Genomic DNA, 15,563 nt, shown 5'->3' on the forward strand with positions numbered 1-15,563 from the left:
CTAATCAAGAGATTATCCAGATCGATTGTCCAATTAATGACAAAGTTGAAAAAATAAATGTGTAATACATCATCTGAAACATGATGCTTACTACGTAAGAGTTCTAGAAGTGAAAAATTAAGGTAAAGTTTGTACATCGATCCAAGAACCTTGTAGCTGCCTAAGAGTTTGGAATGCTTATAAAATTTTAATTTGTACTGTTATGATCAATTTTTGTCAAAGCGACAAATTTTAATCGACAATATTTTTTAGAACGTTTTGGAGGTGCCTAAGAGTCTTGGTCAAAAAGACGTCATTTTGGACCAAACTCTCAAAAAATAAAAACTAAATGAAGCCTTACCCTCCACTCCACGGAACATGAGCAGTAAGAGGAGTCCTGGATCCACTCTACTCCATGACATTGTTTTGATTTGTTTGTTTAATTGATAATTTGATATGATTTTGATGAGATTAATTGATATTGATTTTTGTAAGATTAATTGATGATTTGACATTGCCCCTCCCCTAAAAAATTTATAAATACGTCAACTTACCCTAATATGAATACTTGGTTCCCCTCTTGCCTTGCAGAGTCCGTACATCCTATAGATATAGACCCGATGTGTCTGCATTGGCGTTAAGAGGCTAGCTTATAAGTTATATATAAAAGAACAACATTAAGACTGTTGAAAAATTAGAATAATTAAAAAATTAAAACTAAAATTTTTTTAAAAAAAACATGAAGTTGGTGCTTCCTCATTTTCATGGAAAGGAATCATTGAAAATTGTGATATGTTCATGTTGTGGCTACTGCCGGCATTATATCTTAGAAGTAGCTTTCAGAATCTCTCATACAGCACACGTGGGCTAAGCCTCTTCCGGTGGAAAAGGGTCCAGGGTCCTTGACCTAGGGCCGTCACCTTTGAACTTATTGCATGAGTCACAGGCATGTCACGTGGCTCACATTTGGTTTTCAACGGACTGCCTGCCCATTTTGAAACATGGAAACAAGTCCTTTCTTCTACCACGCCCAGAAAACTTCTCTGGACACCCAGGATTTTTCTAATGACAAATTTTATATATTTTGTCAAAATTACTCAAAAGGGCTTGATGAACTTTTTGATATGGTTCTCAATTTCCCTACACACCCAAGCATGGGATGGTGTGGCTAGCCACAAGGTGCCTCCATGATGACTCCAAAACACAATCACTAAACCGCTTCATTCTACATCAAGCACCCAAAAACCTCAAAACCATCATCATATCCAATATTTACCTAAATAAACACAAATATAACATAATGGGGAGCTTATGAATAATTGTAATCTTACAAGGGAATTAAAATTATTGAGTTCCCGCAACTAAATTACAAAAATCTTACTGTTTTAGTCTTATAATTGCTACAGAAAAAGTTATTACTTTTACTGGCACGAAATCTTTGCTCGTGGGGAAATACCTCGAGTGGTCATCTAAAAATGTTTGGGTTTATTTATAAAACCCTTTTTGTTAAATTGGGGTAATTATGTTAGATTTATGGTAGTAGATAGATATATGAAGTGAGGGCTATGCCAACATAGTCTAGTTCAGTGAAAAATGACCTTGATTTGCTGACCAATGACCTCAGGTTTAAACCCCCATGTCACCTTAATATTCTATGTATGTGTGTGAGAGACCCCCTCCTCTCCCCTATAGTTAAGACTATCGTTTGTACTAAAAAATAATAAATAAATAAAGTGAGGGCTATTTTAGAGATATTGTAAAGTCACTCCCATAAGAAAAAGAAACTAATGTGTTGTTGAGTTGGATCAGTCCAAGTGTGCTGGAAAACGATTATATCTAGTTTGCAGGCCCACGAGGCCTCCTGAGAATCTCATTTGTCAAAGCGGTTTCATTGCTTTGCACCAAACTGGGACCATCGCTTGTGGCCGGAGATCGGCTGTGCACCATGTAAATGGCAGCATCCCGCAATATCCGTCCAGAAAATGATGTCTGATGCACTTTCTCATATGTTCTATTTATTTTACTTGCAATTACAATTGCACATATATATTTTTTTACTTTTTCTTTTCCTATTTATTACCCTCATTCTTTTTATCAATGAAGACTGTGAATTTCATTTTGAGAAGTCTTTTAATATTGAAAAAAGAAGCATCACTTAACTAATACATAAAGATCATCCCTATCACTAAAGGTATAGTTAGAATAACAACCGTTTTATTTCCTTTCAATTTCTTACAAATATAACCATTGTGTATATCTATCTATATATATAAAGCAAAAGGCAGAGAATGGTGAAACATTCAAAATACCAGAAAATGTCCATGGTTAATGCAAATATTAAGAATTGAAATTATTAATTAAGTGAGGATAATATGGTAAATTTACACTTTTTCATATTAAAAAAATTTAAAATTAAAAGAAAAATTAGATAATGGATCCTCTTTTTATGGAACACAACTACCCATCATCTTTTTTAATTTTAAAATAAATTTAATTTTTTCTTTTAAAAAGCCTCTCACAGATGCGGAAGCACATGCAGAGAGGCTAGTATAATAATATGATTCATTTAAATTGTATTTTCATAAGACACTTATGAATATATATATATATGAATGCTATAAACTAAATGGAGCATGCCTTTATAATGGTAAGGATTATGGTTGGCATTTTAGACCAAAAATTTGAGAAACCGCAAATATCAATTGAGGTTTTACCGCATTTAAATCGATCTATCACGAAAACTGACCATAACATGCTGTTTATAAAATCATATTGCGGTTGCAGTTGTAGTTCCACACATCCAATAAAGCGGTATACTACAAACCTCAATATAATTTAATTAATTACTAGCCTCTTCGCACGCGCTTTCGCGCCTGCAAGAGACTTTTTTTAAAAAAATTTAAATTTATTTTAGAATTAAAAAAGATAATGGGTGGTTGTGTTCCATAAAAAGAGGATCCATTATTTGATTTTTCTTTTAATTTTAAATTTTTTTAATATGAAAAAGTGTGAATTTACCATAGTATCCTCATTTAATTAATAATTTCAATTTTTAATGTTTGCATTAACCAATGGCATTTTCTGGTATTTTAAATGTTTCACCATTCTCTGCCTTTTGCTTTATATATATAGATTAAAATGAATACTTATAATTATTTTATATTAACTAGCATTTACCTCAATATAATTTAATTAATTATTAAAACGAATACTTATAATTATTTTATATTAACTAACAAATGCTAGGACTTCATCATTTAAATGAATCTTTCTCTCTCTTTTTTTCTTTTTTCTTTTTTTATTCTTCCTTTCTCTCTCTCTTTGTGTCATCTTCGTCCTCTTAGTGGGACTCACCTAGGCTTTGAATGTATTTCTAATGAAGTGTATTCTCCGCCAATCTCTTGGAGTCTCCTCTATTTTTATTTTTTTTAAATCTCAGCCTTGAAGAAATATCATTTGAATATTTAGTGAATTAATAAAACTTAATTAGTAAATAATTAAACTTTTATCTAGTAGGAACCATACTGCGGTATGGTTCGTCTTTTCACCATACTGCAGTATGTCGGTCGGTTCACGGTTTCATTAAAAAGTTGCGATAACCAAACCGCAACCACCCCTAATAAGAATAAGAGGCAATTAGGACAATTCATCTGTGTACCCACTTCGATCTAGAGTACCAAGGAAATAAGATTCTTCTTTAGTGAAGAAACATACCTCGCATTATCCAGTGACCTAAAATCCCATCCTGCATCATGGTCCTCATTGTACAGAAACCAAGAATCTTGCAATCTAAATGATCCTTTTCCTCATATGTTTCAAACCAATTCTTATTAGAACATATAAAAGTAGTTTCAAAAACCAAAATCCAAGCCTGAGAAGTAGCATTACCCAAAGAAATCGCCAAAGGTCTACAGTCACCATCTTTAGGAACATGTTATGTATTTGAGTATCCAGCTTTCTTCTTTCATACAGGACAACTTTTTTTCCAATGATCTTTAGAACCACACTCGAGGCAACTCGATCTACCCCTTAAATTTTGATTTCCCCTTGTTACCTTACCTTGTTTGCTATTTCGCTTATTTGGCTGACCCCTCTCATCATAACACTTAGCATAGACCTCTCCACCATGAGAACTTTTGCCCATTGACTGATTCACGAGAGATGATATCATCTCTAGCACAGGATATTCGTACAAACCAAATAAGTCGGGATCCAAATCCACCTTCAAAAAACCAAACCAAACTAGAAATCCAATTATGAGCACCATTCTTAATGTGTGTTGTGTGGACTGTACGCCCCAACCTTGGTATATACTAGCATTATTTTTTATTTTTTTCCATAATTTATTATACACACCAACAATTTAATTTCTTGGACAATTATATATACCTGCAGTCGCTCATAGCCAGATAATATCAATCCATCCATTGCTTTTTTATTTTTTAATACAAGCAATATTCAAAAAAGGGTGAAGCAAACCTAAAATCTCCAATACATAACATGAGTAAATGCTCGTAACTATTTCAGCTACAAGCTCGTTGCCAGTCTACCCATTGCTTTGAAAAAAAGTTTTCAAATCACAATAAGGCAATGTGTTGTAGACAATGTCTGCTTCCCATGGTACATTGCCGTGATTTTTGAGGGAGTAGTTAGTGTAAGCTGCAAGCAGGCCTGGCTGGCTATTCTATTCGTAGGCACATAGCCACTGTTGGCCTAGCTAGCTAGCTGCAGATATAAAACCAATACCTTGGCCATTGCAAAAGTTTCAGTGGCCAGCCAGGCAGCCGCAGATGGTGGCGTCTTGATGGCGTATGCAAGACAAGCTTGGGAATTGGTATGCTGCTGCTGATGATGATCATGATTTATGATGTTGTTCTCATGCATTGATGAGAAATTCAATTATTTACTTATTAATATATATTTTTCATAATAAAATAAACAAATAAAAATAAATGCGAAATTGCATAATGGGTTTCGGAACAAAGCGTGCAAAGGTGGTGCTGGCAGTTAATGATTGTAAGGAGAGATCTCCCCCTCTCCTAACATATTAAAATATCCTCAATCCATAAACCCTCCTCTCTCTTTTTATTTTTATTTTTATTTTTTTTGTTCTCCCTTTATTAATTGTGACACAAAAATACAAGCACGCATGTGTAACACACTCTCTAACCCCATCATAAAAACCCCATGATTTATTAGTTTCCCTTCAATCATAGGACCCACCTTATTCATTGCAACGGGTTTTGTCATGTGAAAATTACCTGAATCCAAACACGACCTAATAAGGTAACACATAGAGAAACTCAAACACTAAAAAACAATCAAACAAGTAACTCATACACCACTCGTTTGATTAATGAAGCACATATTTTATAGACTTAAAAACGTTAAAAAAATATAAAATGTTGATAATTTAAGTGATTAAGAATATTTACTCATGCTCTCAAAGTCCTAAGTTTGATTTCCTCCTCTCCTAACACCGTAACACGACTCAAGTATTGATTTCGTAGCGTACATTCGTGGTGTTAACGAGCGCATACAATTTTACCGAGTCTAACATCGTCCTCATCAGTTCTGATGAAAAGCATCACAGCCGTTCACTCACCGCTCTCGCAATTGATTGGACGGTGAGTTGCATGCGGCAGAGGGTGCGCGTGGGAGAAAAACAGCAGGTTGAGGAATCGGTGGTGAAGAAAGGAAGTTATGTGTCGCGTTCTGAGGCCGGCAGGCCAAAAATAAAAGCCGCTTTCTTGTCCCCCAACACATCATATCGTTTGGCCCTGTTTTTCTTTGTCCCCCTCTTAATCTTACTACATGCATTGCTCCCTACGTAACTTACACTCAATCAATACCCCTCTTCCTTTTTTTTTAATTTTTAAAAATTATTTACTTTTTAAATAATTCACTTCAGCCCATTGTTTTATTTTTTAAGTTCTTTATATTGACATGCTTGAGGATTTTGTTGTTTTCACAAAATTATTTGAGGTTTTGGAAATTGCGCTAGCATGGAAATTGCGGTAGCATTCTATGAAGTTTCGGAAATTACACTAGCATTCTATGAGGTTTCAAATTGTTTTCGCAAAACTAATTCTATTAATTTTTCATTGGAAAAGTGCTCCTGTAATTTTTTTTTTTATAAAGCTTCTTCAAGTGACAAAATTAACATCAATGACTAGACCTTAAGAGCATAATAAGTGTTTATACCATACTTGACCATGCCCCTTGGGCAAGGACAAGACAAGGAAAATGGCACTCGACCAAAGTTATTCATTGACTAACCTAATGACCAGGGGATATGCCTGTCTTAGGCATGGGGACTAGCCCTCAGCAAGCTTACCAGTCGAGCCACTTAAGAAAGGCACATGTCGTGCCACTGAAATAGGACGCTCATCGTAATGCACCAGGTAATACTATTTTCGCACATGCATTGTTACTCTATCAAAATATCTCTGTACACAACACTTGTGCTAACTTAAGAATCGAACAGCCTTCGACCAATACCCCATTGGTGTTTAGGGTTTCACCTTTTCGCTCTTTCCTTACATATCAGTCCCCATATGTCGTAGGACGCCCTCAACCGAAGGCTAGAGAACTTCAAAGTTGAATCAATTTTGAACATCAACACTATGAATCTAATATTTTATGTTAACTTTGTTAATTTTGGATGGAAATTAAGATATTGAGTTTTACGAAAACAATTTGAAACTTAATAAGGTAGTTTTTGAAATTTGAAAGACTTTTGAGAATAAAGTGAAAACCTCAGAGGCTATTAATAAAAATATTTGTTTTTCCCAATATTCTCTTTCTCTACGCATATGCAAATACAAAATAATTGAATACAATTCCCTCTCCAATGCCAAACCGCCTTCACAAAGGCATCAAGTTGTATGTCCTAAATATAGGAAATCATGATGAGATTTTTCCTAATTTGCCCTTGTAATGCATGGTGGGCCCCGGTTGGGTGCATAGAGCGCATGTGAGATGCAGTGTGTGGGATCCATTCAAAGTCATGCATGTGAGTGTAGGGGGGGGGGGGGGGGGGGTGTTTTTGGGACTAAAATAGGGATTTGCATGTAACATGGTTCAATCAGAAGGGGAATCTCTTCCCTGTTTAGAATAGGGAGAGTAATGAGTGCGGTGGTTGAATTATGAAATGTTTGGCTACACATGAAAGGTGATTGTGATTTCCTTTGTATTTCATAATCACTATGTTGCCATGTTTAGTGGTAATTACCTTCTTTGTTTTGTTTGTGTATAATTAGAAAGATCACAAACACGTAATCGAGTTGCACACGATGTGTATTGTGTGTACGCGATGCATGCGTAATTTGACAAGAGTTATGATATGAACTATAGAGGATAAGATAATGACGTGAAATAATCACAAAAAAGAAAACTTTAATAAAATAGGAAATTGTTATTGGCATTCTAAGAAGGTCTTACTACGTGCATTATAAAGAATAAAATGATCTTGACTTGTAGACTAATTCTCATGTTCAAATCCCGATACGATACCTAATTTCTTTTTATATACTTCTGTTTCATGTTTTTACAAACAGAAGATGAGGAATGCATGACGACGACTTATGCCAATAACACTTTCATATATTTTTTTTTATAACTAATATTAAATTATGGAGTTTTTATTTTTATTTTTTATATCTCTAGGAAGGGTGGATGGCCTCCCGTATTTCGAAATTGGAAGGCACTATGATTACATCCCCATTCACAAAAAATAAAAGCCGAAACATAGTTTATCGGGCAAAACTGTCTTTTCAATGTTTAATGAAAGAATAGGAATCACTGCCCAGAAATTGTAGGACAAATGATTCCCATATGGTTTTAGGGCAGGACATAAAAAAAAATAAAACAAAAACAAAAAACAAAAAGATTCCCATATTAAAGAAGTTATCTAGAACAAAGATGGGAAAACGACCATTTAGGGCAGTGGATATGGGACACGTCCTTAGTTTTTGAGTTTTTGATTGATGGGAAAAGGAGGTGAAAAGAAGAATTTGCCCCTGTGTGGGGACATAGTGGACGTCCAAATATACTATCCACAAAAGTGCTTGTGCCAGTCGTGAAATGCACTAAAAAATCCAAAATTGATTTCAGGTAATCCATATCCGTGTATGCAGTTGCAGTTGCTGCTGTGTAATTGTCAAAGACAATGTGGCTCCTCCTCACGGAATATTGCTTTATTTAGGACCGTACGATGATAGGATGCTATGATCTGATGGCTTAGCAAATTCTCATCCCATCACGTATCTGGATTCAGCTTCAGGATCGCCCTGATTGAAATTCGAACTTAAGATATCTTCCGACATTGCAAAAGAAAAATCACTGAATTAGTGCTAATTGATAAGATATTTTTAAATAAAATTACAAACTAATTTATAACGATTTGATTTAACTTTTTCTAAATGCAATAGATAAAGACAACCTAACTTTCTTTTCTTTCTGATAATTTATAAGTAGAGAATGGAGAGAGTCAAATAGGAATTGCTCAAGCATTGAAGTTATAATCACTCGTAGAGACAATCACATACTAACTAACGATTTTGTTTTGTTGTCATTTTGCCTTTAACTTTAAATCCTTTGAAAAATATTATATTCTTTCTATAAAATAAATTTTTTAAGTCAAACATAGAAGAAAAGAGAAAAGTAAGTTTTTTTAAAACACATTTAACTCAAAACAATCTCATATATTTTGTGTTTAGCTTGAGGCCTCATAACAACAACATAGTGAATCATATGTTATAGAATTAAAATAATCTTATCAACGCCAACGAGGTCTAGTATAGTGAAAAATAACTTTGATTTGCAGACTGAATAACATTATGTTCGAACCCTCATAACACATTGGTAGTGTATGTGTGTGAGAAACCTCCTCCTTCTTGTTGTTTAGACTATTACATGTGTTTAAAAAAAATTATTGTTATCAGCAATATTTTTATAAGAACTTAAGTCATTTCCATATTTTTATAAGAACTTAAGTCATTTCCATAGTTATATTTATTTTTGTACTGTTAGAAGATATTTCAAGTTCGAATCTTCGTTTCCTATTTAATAAAAAACTTGTCTTTCTAATATTGAGGTTCCAAATTCGATTCTATTCTTATGTTTATTAAAAAAAAACTTATCCATGAAAAAATTACATACTTATACCATTTTATTCGTACTAACATAATTATAAACAATAAACAGGAACAAGATACAGATTTGGTGAGTGAAAAGAGGAATAAAATATAAAACCAAACTGAACCAAGAAATAAAGAAAAACAAACCAAAAGGGGCCCAAGAAAAAGGAGGAGAAAAAAAAAAACTTTTTAACTTTTTTTGGGAGACACTTTGTTTTATTAAAGTGGCTATTTTAATGCATTTTTGTTGTTGTTGGTCTGAATGGTTATTTTAATGCATAGAGGTTCACTTCGGACAGCAAATTAAGCTTCTGTAACTTTGTGCCATATGGAGGGTCCTTAGCTCTCTCTCTCTCTCTCTCTCTCTGACTCTCAGCTTCTTGTCAGCTAAATCAAAGACCTCTTCTTCAATCACAAATTTGCTTGCTTTCTTTTCTGTTTTTCCAGTCTTCTTCTCATTTTCCTCAGCCACTGATCCACCCAATCTTTTCAGGTAAACTCCCCTTAGTCTCCAATCAGCTCCTCTACTTCACTTGCAATATTCAATCAGATTTGTTTCTGTTTTATTTTTTCGTTTCGAAAGTTTTTGGTTTCTGGGTAATCTTCACTTTCAGTGACAGTGGTTTTTCTTCTTTTTTGTTTTGGTTTCAGCTCTCTCTTCCTTTCTTCTGCCCTGGTTTTTGGTAGCTCGGACTTTGAAGGGAAGGAACTGAAGGTAACATTGGGTTTTAATCTTACTCTTTTTGCACAGTGAGTAGTTTAGTTTCCAGATTTTATGGCTTTTTTTCTTGTTCTCCCTAGTCTCACAAAATGCACGGATTTAGTTTTAATGGTTATAATTTTGTTTAGTTTCTCTGTCATCACTTTTCAGCAAAGCATAAATGTTTGGTTTTATTTTCTTTTTGTGTATGCTCTGAGTTTTTTTTTTCTTTCTGTGTGGTGAATTTCTTGGTCTTTATTTCTGTGTCTCTCTCTGTTTTTTCTTTGAAATTTTTGTTTGGCTTCCATAAAAGTAACTCGTATTAATTTTTGTATTTACATGCATTTAATTTTACATTAGAAGTGGTTCATTTTGTGTCTCTTTTGCTAGGTTTGGGTTTTGCTTGAATATTTTGTTGTGTGTGTGTGTTTTTTTTTTTTTCAACAGAACCTTTTTATTTATGGAACACAGAGTCAAGGCTCATAAATTTGAAGCCATCTTCATTTAAGTTCTAAAATCCTTTGGTCCCGAAATCTGTAAAACCCACCATCCTTTTTTATTTTTTTATTTTAAATTTATTTTTCCTCTCATATGACTGTGATTTGGCCTTTGAATCTGTATAGATGTGATGATTGCAACTTGATTAGCAGATTAGTCTTTAATTTCTCCAGTACTCTGACCTGAAATAAATTCTATGCTGAAGTGGTAATATTTCAGTCTTATATATCAGTCTGTTTATTAAATATGTAATCCTTTTGCCAGGGATGTAAAGATTGACAAAACCTCAAGCTTCACGATTTGTATTTATTTTATTGTATCCACTGGTTAATTGTGATCTGAGAATATGCTGAAATTTCCATTGTAATTTTTTTTTTTTTGGCGTTTTGCTTGTAACATGGTTCTAAGGCACAAAACAAGATTATTTTTATTTTAAGGGACACTTGATTAAGTCAGGGAAGTTTCAAGTTGAATCTTATGGCTGCCTCTACTGGATTTGTTTTCTCATTAAGGGTAGACAGCTGTTGTTGTATGCATTATTTTTTGCTTGGTCCATATTTTAAGATTCTGGGTTCTTTTATGTTTTATTGGTGTTTTCTGAAGCTTTAACATTTAGCAGGCTTCAAATATAATTTGGAGGGTTGTTCATTGTGAATTGTGATGTCACCACCGCTGCTTGGTGTTGGGGAGGAGGAGGAGGGTCACAGTGATGTTACATTATTGTCTTCCTCGGTTTCTATGGAGAGTGTATGCCACAACAGCTCGGAATTGAAGGAGCGAAATTACATGGGATTATCCGATTGCTCTTCGGTAGACAGTTCAAAAGTCTCTACTGTCTCTGGTGGAAGTAAAAGTAGTCTGAATCTGAAGGCTACAGACCTTAGACTTGGGCTTCCTGGATCCCAGTCTCCTGAGAGAGACTCAGAACTGAGGCTAATCTCCACTCAACTTGATGAGAAACCCCTATTCCCGTTGCATCCTATAAAGGATGGCAACTACACTTCATTGCAGAAAACAGTTGTTTCAGGCAACAAGAGAGGTTTCTCTGATGCTATGGATGGGTTCTCGGAGGTAAAAACAACTGCTTTGTATGAAAGAGATTGGATCTGTTCATTTATTTTAGGATCACGTCAGGCTTTACAAACGGCCATATTTGTGATGCAGGGGAAATATGCTAATTCAGAGGTAAACTTGTTGCTGTCACCCAGGACTTCTCCAAACTTGGAATTGAAAACTGGTTCTGGACTTGAGAACCTTGCAACTCAACCAGCCAAAACAAAAGAGGTTGCACCAGCAAAGATAGTACAAGAGAGGCCCCATGCTGTCAATGAAACCAGACCGAATCATAATGGATCTGGAAATAGTACTAGCAGTGCACCTGCTACCAAGTAAGTGATTCAAAAAGTTTATCTGTAGCATTGAATATTGTTTTTGGCCATAGCTTCTGCCTTAACAAAGAAAATGGAGTCTCAGCTTCCTTGTATGTTAGGGCACAGGTTGTTGGTTGGCCACCTATAAGATCGTTTAGGAGGCAAACTCTGGCCACTACATCAAAGAACACTGAGGAAGTAGAGGGAAAATCTGGGCCTGGTGCTCTGTTTGTCAAGGTCAGCTTGGATGGTGCTCCTTATTTGAGGAAAGTAGATTTGAAAAATTACTCTGCATACCAGGAACTTTCTTCTGCTCTGGAAAAGATGTTCAGTTGTTTTACCATAGGTGAGTTATTGCAAAGATTCAATTGTTATTCAAATGCCTTAGTTTATTTGTTTATAGTTATGTAATTTATGCTGAATTCTGAGTTTAACTTCCAAAGTTGCTGCATTTGCATGGATCCAGTTACTGCTCTGTTGGTATGATTTCAGGTCAATATGGATCACATGGAGCTCCGGGCAGAGAGATTAGCGAAAGCAAGCTGAAAGATTTGCTTCATGGCTCAGAATATGTTCTAACTTACGAGGACAAAGATGGTGACTGGATGCTTGTGGGTGATGTCCCTTGGAAGTAAGTTGTCATTCACTTGCACATATGTTTCTCTACTAATTGCTTTTTTCTATGTACACAACTGACTTACTATTGATACAAAAGCTGAAAAACTGTCACATCTTATGCATAGGCCGATATCAGAGTTACAATTAGTATTAAGTAGCAGAGCTGGTTGTGTGCTGTTTTGGCTATAATATACAAGCTGAATTGATTTTGAAATTCTGCAAAGTCAATGAAGTGGTGATTTTTCATGGATGGTTGTTAGGTATCTTGTATGGGTTGTGTGTATGAGCTTCATATATAGCATGCAGGTCATTTAATGAAAGTACATTATGTAAAGAATTGCCAAAGACCTCAGTGACATCAAATTTTGCATTTAAGTTATTCTATTGGAACCTTAGATCACAGCCATCATCTTCATATTAACTTGGATGGCTTGAACTTGAAAAACATGTGAAAATTTGATGAACCTGCGAGTGATGAAGACAAATGTGATATTGTAATGTGTAAACCATAGAACTTGATATTAGTCATGTGTATGGACACAAAGGGAGACTCTTATTCAGAAATGAGTGACGCGTGAGAGAGAGAGAGAGAGAGAGAGAGAGAGAGAGAGAGAGAGAGATGTGATCTGTTTCTGTTTTCTTTTATTAGGATTGCAATGCTTCGACATCTGGGCATCATGAGATATGTTTTCTTTTATTAGCACTGACCTCTGATGTCTCAAAATATGGGTATCATGGTTGGTGTGCTTTAATTTTCTGCCATAGGCTGTTATGTTACTATGTGTCGATGTCCATTTAATTGCTATCTTGCATCAGGTCATATTGCTTCAGTGAAGTTAATATGTAGTGTTCTGAATTTTGAATACGATCCAAGGCATTTTATATTTTAATTTTAAAATCTGATTGAAAATTTGGACTTTGGCAGCATGTTCATTGATACCTGCAAAAGGATGAGGATTATGAAGAGCTCAGACGCCATTGGCCTAGGTGCGTATATTATATGTTCGGTTGATTCCTTTAATTATGATCTATGACAGGATTAACACAGCTTTTCCTCCCACAATTGAGATACGTACTCTACTGCTTTTACTCCAGCTATATAATCCCATAGATGACATATATTATCAAGGAGTTGTAGTTTTATCTAACTTTTGAACTTTACTTAGTCAGGATTGCGATAATAGAACTAGTTAGGTGCTGATTATGATGTATGCCATTAGTAAATAAATAAATTGAACAAATAATCAGAACTGAAGTTTTACATTACTGGAAAATGCTAGCCACCTTCCCCTCTTGCCTTCCCCTTTTTTCCTTCCTCATTCATTTTGTGTCACGTGTATTCCAATCACACATAAATTTATGTATTGAATGTGTTCCAAAATTCTTTGTTCTCTTTACAAGTAAAATATTAGTACTTTGCATTAAATACATAGATATATGTGTGAGTGTAATACACGTGGCACAAAATGAATGGGGAAGGCAAGAATGAGAAGGCAAGAGGGAGGGTAGCTAGCACTCCCCTGCTACTACAATACGAGGACATCACAACAATTTGCAGTTCTTTTCAGTTATTTATTTGTGTTAGAATTGGGAAGTAGGGGGTTATGTAAGGGTTGCCTGTGGGTTGGACCAGACCATGCCATGTGGGCCTGCTGATAGGAATGTATTAGCTGTTAGCTCTTCTTGCCTAGTAGCAGTAGCGCTAGGTTGTCTTCTCTTTGTAGTTGGGAGACTTGGAAGCCCGCCTTAGACAGGGCAAGTGGATTGCATCTGGCTCAGGCACCTATTATGAGGGTTGAGTTGGGTGGCCCACTAACGAGTTCAGGTTGGGTAAAGCCTACATGGCTAGCTGGCAGCAGTTTTTCTAATGAGGCTAACTCACATTTGCACGTAACTTTGCTTAGTCTAAGTTTGATAATTACCTACAATTATATAAATTAAAAAAAATTAAAGAATCAAAATAAAACTAAGGGAGCCATAGTAATGAAATGCATGTTTTGTTGTGTGAAAATGTTTTTCTAGACCTTTTGCTCTAATTCAATTCATAATTCGGGTCCTGAAGTTTGCTAAAATCAATCTCTGAAATGTCGAGGTTCCTTTTGTCATTGTTATGAATGATAAACTGTTGGGGTTTCTTTGCTAAACATCCCACTATGAGACGTTGAAATTTACATGCATATTGGAACGTAGTTGAGATCTGATTCTAGAATTGGGGGGGATCATTTTTCCTAAATTACAAAATTAATACTAAATATTCTCGTTGTCATATGGCCCATGTTCAAACTTATTATAGTTTCATTCCACAAAATCTTTATTCTGGTTACGTTGGTGAGTTCAAAGTTTCAGACTTAGCATATGCATATTCCTTCTTGGCTCAAGTCTAGTTATAATCAAGGTTGATTCTTAGAGATTTTTATTTGTTTATATATCTGTCCGTTTGTTTATTTTTCTATTTATTTATTTGCTTTGGTTTTATATGCAGCTCCAAGGTCCATGGAGAAGTGCAGGAACAGGAACTAGCCAGTAATATGCATTGTGATGCCTTCCATCTAGCAGTCTATGAATTTGGAATGAAGGCAAGGCCTACAACCGCAGTAACCAGATAATCTGGAGTGCAAGGATTTGTTGAGTGTGGGGCTGGATGGGACATCACGGGTGGCTGCTTTACTATATTATTACTACATCTGTGTTTTTTTTTGGTTTGCCATGGATTCATGTTTTTGTGATTTCTATTTCTAACTTGTCGACGTTCTTAAAACTACTGAAACTCAAAACCCTTGTATCTGGAAGTAACCTCTGCAGTTCTATGTGCACGGGTTCCTGTTCCCATGCAGGATCCTTAAGTTTGTAAAGTGCCAATTGTTTGTGAACCTCGTTATGTATGTGTGTGTGATCTAGGATCTCCAAGACTCCCAAGTCATCTGTCATTCTGTTCTTTGTGCCTCCATGTGTTCCATCACCTATCCGAGACCACTTATATCATTCAATTTTTGACTCGGTTCTCAGAATGGTGTATTTATCTCAAATTTAAGGTTTCAAATAGTAGAAATGAAAATGCATTGTGAAAATCTCAGCTGGGAGCAGGTGATATTACAAGGCTGAATTCCGGAACCGGCCGATGATGGCGGGGGTTGGATGACCTAATTATTAAACAGTTTGCAGGGTCTATAGTTTTTGTAACTTTGTGCTTGCATAAGTACAGAGCTGTTTGTTGGGGGGTCTTGTTTGTTAGGAGTTCCTTCAATCAAAGGTCACTTA

The 15,563-nt window shown here is 35.3% G+C and overlaps 1 protein-coding gene across 2 annotated transcripts; it reads left to right on the forward strand.

Moving 5' to 3' along the window:
* Positions 1–9,372: 9,372 nt before the first annotated feature.
* Positions 9,373–15,175, forward strand: LOC110772085 (auxin-responsive protein IAA8). Of its 2 annotated transcripts, XM_021976469.2 has the most exons (8): positions 9,376–9,612; positions 9,771–9,834; positions 10,937–11,388; positions 11,482–11,705; positions 11,807–12,033; positions 12,180–12,318; positions 13,231–13,292; positions 14,788–15,175. In XM_021976469.2, the coding sequence occupies exons 3-8, from the start codon at positions 10,978–10,980 to the stop codon at positions 14,823–14,825; spliced, it is 1,101 nt and encodes a 366-aa protein (XP_021832161.1). In that variant the 5' UTR covers positions 9,376–9,612; positions 9,771–9,834; positions 10,937–10,977; the 3' UTR covers positions 14,826–15,175. The 2 variants fall into 2 exon arrangements, with proteins under 2 accessions (XP_021832160.1, XP_021832161.1); XM_021976468.2 differs by having other exon boundaries at positions 9,373–9,612; positions 10,937–11,705.
* Positions 15,176–15,563: the final 388 nt, after the last annotated feature.

The sequence above is a fragment of the Prunus avium genome, chromosome 1 (genome assembly GCF_965620075.1).
Source record: "Prunus avium chromosome 1, drPruAviu1.hap1.1, whole genome shotgun sequence".
Lineage (NCBI taxonomy): Eukaryota > Viridiplantae > Streptophyta > Magnoliopsida > Rosales > Rosaceae > Prunus > Prunus avium.

Bases quoted from the DNA above. Each gene is read 5' to 3' on its own strand.
- LOC110772085 (XM_021976468.2), top strand. From the start codon at position 10,978: ATGTCACCACCGCTGCTTGGTGTTGGGGAGGAGGAGGAGGGTCACAGT. The intron at 12,319-13,230 runs GTAAGTTGTCAT...GGACTTTGGCAG, and splicing joins GTGGGTGATGTCCCTTGGAA to CATGTTCATTGATACCTGCA. The intron at 13,293-14,787 runs GTGCGTATATTA...TTTTATATGCAG, and splicing joins CTCAGACGCCATTGGCCTAG to CTCCAAGGTCCATGGAGAAG.